Genomic DNA, 6,036 nt, shown 5'->3' with positions numbered 1-6,036 from the left:
TTTTTTGTGGCACGCGGGCCTCTCACTGCTGTGGCCTCTCCCGCTGCGGAGCACAGGCTCCGGACGTGCAGGCTCAGTGGCCATGGCTCATGGGCCCAGCCGCTCCGCGGCATGTGGGATCTTCCCGGACCGGGGCACGAACCCGTGTCCCCTGCATCGGCAGGCGGACTCCCAACCACTGCGCCACCAGGGAAGCCCCTAGAATGGTTTTAAGTAGAGACTCAAACAGATATTTGTACACCAATGTTCATGGCAGCATTACTAACATATCCAAAAGGTGGAAACAACAGAAATGTCCATCAACAAATGAACAAATAAAATATGGTATATACATTCAATAAAATGTTATTCAGCCTTAAAAAGGAAGAAAATGCTGATACATACTCCAACATGAATGAGCCTAAAAGATATTATGCTAAGTGAAATGTGCAAGATACAAAAGACAAATATTGTATGATTCCACCTATATAAGGTATCTAGAATAGTCAAATTACTAGAGAAGTAATGTAGAATAGTGTTTACCAGGGGCTGGGGCAATGGGTAATGAGCAGTTATTTTTAATGGGTACAGAGTTCTAGTTTGTAATGATAAAAAAGTTCTGGAGGTGGATGGCAGAGATAGTTGCACAACCGTGTGAATGTACTTGAAGTCACTAAACTCTATACAAAAATGGTTACAGTGGTCAGTTTCATGTAATGTATATTTTATCACAATAAAAAACGTGAAAGAAATTTCAACAGAAAAAGAATTATTTTAAAACAATCTGAACAATTACAAAGTCTGAAGTCACCTTCAAAGTTTTATAATTTCTCACAATTTTATTCTTCAAAGAGTCCGCTTAATACTGCATTTTTTTCTTAAATCAAAGCCTGAGCAATACTTCAGAATGAGCAATCCAGAGCTTAAAGTCCTAAACCCACCCAACACACTTATTAACCTGCCGTGTGACCCTGAGTAAATTGTTCAAGTTCTTAGGGCTGCTGTTTCCTTTTCTGTCAATAGAGAGGAGTTGCTAAGATTTAGGAGCTCATTCTAGCTAAACTCTTTGGGTTTAGGCACTTCCTACATCAGTATGCACAAACTCACGGGCAGTCACTAATTTTCAAGAAAACAAGATCATCTCAATGGTAGATTCTGATCTTAGTTGCATAAATAAGGGACCTCCTGAGAAAACTTCCTTAAATTTCAGATACCATAAGAGGAGAAGTCATCTATGCCATAGAAAAAAGTGATCCTTACCTATTAGAAATCTTATACATGGATAACACATCTGTTCAACAGGTTTTCAAGCCAAGTTATAAAGTAGCATTACCAAAATGGTCTGTGATAATGTGTGGAGGGTTGCTTGAGATGGACTGGAAGTCAGGTACAGGAGGAGAACATAGAACTACAGAGCATGGAGTCCTGGTGGAAAGAGCCAGGAAGTTTTCCTACACCTTACATAGACACACACACAAACACACACATGCACACACTCACCCTTTTCATTCTTTCAGTCCAGTTACATTTGAAGAAACTCTTTGAAAAGACCCTCTATGCAAAAGGCATTGCTATTGCTGTTCCTTGCCTGGAATACACCCAATCAAGAATTAGTGGGGAAGATACCTGGTGGCAATAAATTTCCTCTCTGGAGAAGCATGGTGACATTACAACCATGATCTTGAAGAATCTGAGAGACCCGATTCATCAGTAGAAAATGGCTTCCACCTAGGAACAGTACACAACTTCATTTTTGTAATGATGAGAGTAGAGATTCTAAGATTGATGGGCTGACAAATCCAGGAGAGGAGGGGTAGGGAAGCAGAAAGTTGCCAGGGAGTAGAGGAAATGAGCGTCATCACTCAGTCTCTCCATCGCATTCTGAGTAAGCCCTAGCCCACTCACCCAGAGCCTGCTGGCCCAGCTCCTTGACAAGTGGCAAACCTCCATCAAAGATTTCCTCTTGGAACTCTGGCCTCCATGTCAGTGTGATAAGCTTCTCGGGGCTTAGGCCCTAAGGAGTTCCTGATCCTAAGGTACATACTGCATTTCAGCCAGGGACTTATGGAGACACCATGTCCTAAAGAAATAACTGCACTAGTGGAAATTGTGGCATGGTGCCGTGCATGTGAGTGTGAAGGGGTCCTAATGGACAAGCAATCAGAGCTATTTCTGGGATCCTTCTCTTTGGAAAGTATGCAAGAGTAGGAACCAGAAATATGGGTGCTTGAATAACAGTCCAAGAAGCAACCACTGCAGCAGAAGGACGTGGAGCTATCAGTTGGAGCCAAAATGCTTGCAGTTCAAATATATTTGGCAGGAAGTTTCTCAGTTGGGGCCTGAATGTTTCACATCCATTAAGACTTGGGGATAGACTTGCAGGATAACTGTGGGGTCCATGGGATGGGCCTGCAGGATCCTATATGCATGAGTGGCTGGGACATCGTCTATCCAAGGACAATCCTGGGATCCTAAGGAAACATAAGCTCAATCCTTGGGAGCGGGGCTCCATCTCACTAAGGTCTCCTCTTCGAACCCGCACCAACACAGGCACTTTGCTTGAATCTAAGGGTCTCAGCAGCAGAGAAAGCTAAATCAGGAGAGAAATTAATGGCAAATGGCAAGGGTTTGGAGACTGGGGTTAGAGGGATGGAGTACCTACCCTGCCCCCCACCGACCCGCACAAATGGCTCCTCCCTCTTCGTCCGCCCGCCAGGGTAACAAAGCTGCTCCGGGTGGTGCAGGAGAAAAAGTCTGCAGCTACTTCTTAATTTTTTTTTTTTTTTTTTTTTTTTTTTGCTGTACGCGGGCCTCTCACTGTTGTGGCCTCTCCCGTTGCGGAGCACAGGCTCCGGACGCGCAGGCTCAAGGGCCATGGCTCACGGGCCCAGCCGCTCCGCGGCATGTGGGATCTTCCCGGACCGGGGCGCGAACCCGTGTCCCCTGCATCAGCAGGCGGACTCTCAACCACTGCGCCACCAGGGAAACCCTTAATTTTTTTATACACATAATTGTACAGCCTGACGTAACAGGAAATTATAAAGTACAAATTCCCCACACCTCTGGCCCACATTTTAATCCCAAGACCCGGGAGAAAGGGCAGGATGAAGGGCAACTACACATTCATCCGCTCATGGAGGGTCTTGGGGACCCCAGTGCCTCCTGGGTGTCCAGCCCCTCACAAACCGCACCAGCTCCGTCTCAGAGCCTGAGGCTGGGGAACAGTGTACTTTTAAGGGGTGAGGAAGCTCTCTTGCATTATTACTACAAACAGTCAGCAGGAAAAAAAGATTTTAGGACTTCCCTGGTGGTCTAGTGGTTAAGACTCCGCCCTTCCACTGCAGCGGGGTATGGGTTCCACCCCTGGTTGGGGAAGTTCCGAATGCCGCATAGTGCGGCCAAAAAAAAAAGAAAAAGAAAAAGAAAAAAAGCTTTCAAATAGAGATAAAGTGATTTTTAAAACTCCCCACTTGGAGATGATGATCTTGGGGGTGGGAAATCCTGAGTAAATATTTGGTATGTTCCATTAGGGAGGTCCCGTATGCTCCTGCCGTCGGCACCTCACTTCCCCGACCTTTCATTTCCTGCTCAGGAAAAGCTAGTGGGGACTTAATTTGATGATTTACGGTTCCTTGCAGCTCTAAGATCCCCTGATTCTCAGTGATGTAAAAGTGATCTAAGAGAGCCCACTATGGGTTAAAATAAAGTCTTGGGGAAGCTCCATCCTATGATTATCCCTGTATCCTGATAAATTCCTCGGGATGAAACACTCCACTCTCCTAATTGTCACTGTAGTATCTTCCCTGCTCCACCTTGGCTCCTGGGCACCCTCAGAAAATTATTACTGCTGCCCCCAGGAGCACCTTTCCTTGGCCTCCGAGAACTGCAAACCGCTAGTTAGCCCCAGTCTTTACCGGCAACTGCTGTGCGCCCTCCAGAAGTTTAGGGTGAGCCTCTGAATGTCCAGCCCGCGCCCTGGAGGAGGCGGCCGGGGGCCTCCTGCACTGGGCTGGATCTCAAACTTCTGGCCCCAGCCCCGTTCCTACCTGCACAAATGGCTCCCCGCTTTTCATCCGCCGGCCAGGGTAACAAACCTGCTCCAGACTGGAAAAACACACGACTCTCTCACCAAGCGCCGTTTGCCTGTCTCTGGATCTTTGGCCAAACACTTACCCACCAGGGACAGAGTTAGGATTTTGGCAGCCTCTGAGAGGAGGAGGCCAGGCAGTAGGAAGTAGGAATCCGACTAGAAGCAGCGCCTGCTGCCCCGCCATCCTTGCTCCTGTAGAAGCTGCGGGGCCGAGACCCCTGCCCCGCCCCCGCACAGGGGACCTGATGCGCAGGCAGCGAAGGAAAGGTGCTGGCTGAGGGCTTGGGGAGAAATGAGAGCGGTTCTGTCTGTCTTCGTTCTGTTTGTCCCCTCTCGCCCTTGGGCCCCTCCTCCCGCTGTGAGGAAACCATTAGACAGTCTCTCCTCACCCTCCCTAACCTTGGCAGCAGAAAGGAGGGGTTAGTCAGCTGATCCAGTGCTGTTCACATAATCTCCGCCCTCCCTGCCTGGGAGATAACTCTGAACCAGGAATGGTAGAGACGTTTAGAAATCACGTGGATGACAACTCTACCTCCAGGTGACTTGGACCCATCTCAGTTTTATGGACCCTTCCCCAAACTTATGGTACTCCACCTAACCGCTCTAATACTTCATACTGCTGTATCCATGCTCCACTTCCCCAGGTACCTGCTTAAAATCTCTGCTAGTGTAGCAAACTCAAGACCTCCCTAAGCAAATCCCCAAGGGAACTTGACCTACTATTCCTGGATTATAGCTCTGATGGCCTTTTAAAAGGAGGTAATTTATTCATAAAGAGGTGCTAGAGTCCTAACTCTGAAGTCCAAGTCTTCACCCGGAGGACGGGACCTCTGAAGCTGAGGCTCTAATCCTGAATGAGCCTCATAAAATAGGACTAGGGATCTTTCCACAGTCTCCCTAGGTACAAGTTGAGGCCATCTTGTAATTCTGCCGCCTTGTAATGTTAACCCTGGGAAGGACAGGGCATGCAAACCCCAGAAGTCATCTTTGCATTTTCTATCCTCAAAACAAGACTGGCTTCGGTGCGGGGTTTTAGTGCAACTCTGAAACAGGCAGAAAAAGACCTCAATGACCGGAAACAAGAAAATTCCTAGAAGGAAACATAGGCAGTAAGCTCCTTGACATAGGTCTTGGTGATGATTTTTTTGGATTTGACACCCAAAGAAAAGTAACAAAAGCAAAAAGAAACCTAATCAAACTTAGTCTTTTGCATAGCAAAGGAAACCATCAACAAAATGAATCATAACTCACCACAGTAATAGAGTAAAAATGAAGTACCATATTATCTCAATAGATGCAGAAAAAAATCTTTGTTTTCTTGACAAAACTCAATACCCTTTTATGATAGAAACTCTCAGCATAACTAGCAATAGAAAGTAATTTCTTCAATGTGATAAAAGGCATATATTTTTTAAAATCTTGGTCTATAATCATACTTAATTGTGAAACATTGAACTTTTTCCATCTAAGATAGGAACAAAGCAGAAATGCCTGTTCTTACTATTTTTATTCAATAACATGGTAGAAACTCTAGCCAGTTCGTAAATAAATGAATTAATTAATTAAATAATCGGGAAGGAAGAAGAAAATTGATATTGTCAGAGACACTATTGTGTACACAGAAAACCCTCATGGAAGCTACAAAAAGTCACAATAGAATAAGTCAGTTCATCAAAATTGCAGGACTCAAGGTTTATATATAAAAATCAGTTGTATTTCTATCTAATAGCAAAAACTAATGGAAATTGAAATATAAAAAACTTTACATGCCTAAGATTAAATCTAGCCAAAAAAAAAAAAAGTCCATGACCTCTACACTCTACAAAGCATTACTGAAATCAAAAGATGTACAATGTTAATGGCTCTGAAAGCTCAAAACTGTTCCGATCTCTATTCTCCCAAAACTGGTCTATAAATCCAACACACACACACACACACACACACACACACACACACACACACACACA

The 6,036-nt window shown here is 45.2% G+C and overlaps 1 protein-coding gene across 1 annotated transcript in view; it reads right to left on the bottom strand.

Annotated features, from left to right (window-relative positions):
• UGT3A2 (UDP glycosyltransferase family 3 member A2) overlaps positions 1–5,230 on the bottom strand; it is a 16,635-nt gene extending 11,405 nt beyond the window's left edge. Inside the window, 3 exon segments of the mRNA XM_027092678.1 lie at positions 1,606–1,707; positions 4,153–4,219; positions 4,221–5,230. Of these exon segments, the coding sequence (XP_026948479.1) occupies positions 1,606–1,707; positions 4,153–4,219; positions 4,221–4,253 (202 nt within the window). The 5' untranslated portion in view covers positions 4,254–5,230.
• Positions 5,231–6,036: the final 806 nt, after the last annotated feature.

This window comes from Aethalodelphis obliquidens, unplaced genomic scaffold, assembly GCF_003676395.1.
Source record: "Aethalodelphis obliquidens isolate GAN/ISIS:26980383/991018 unplaced genomic scaffold, ASM367639v1 scaffold80, whole genome shotgun sequence".
Classification (NCBI taxonomy): Eukaryota; Metazoa; Chordata; class Mammalia; order Artiodactyla; family Delphinidae; genus Aethalodelphis; species Aethalodelphis obliquidens.
This window is presented reverse-complemented; position numbering and strand designations above follow the sequence as displayed.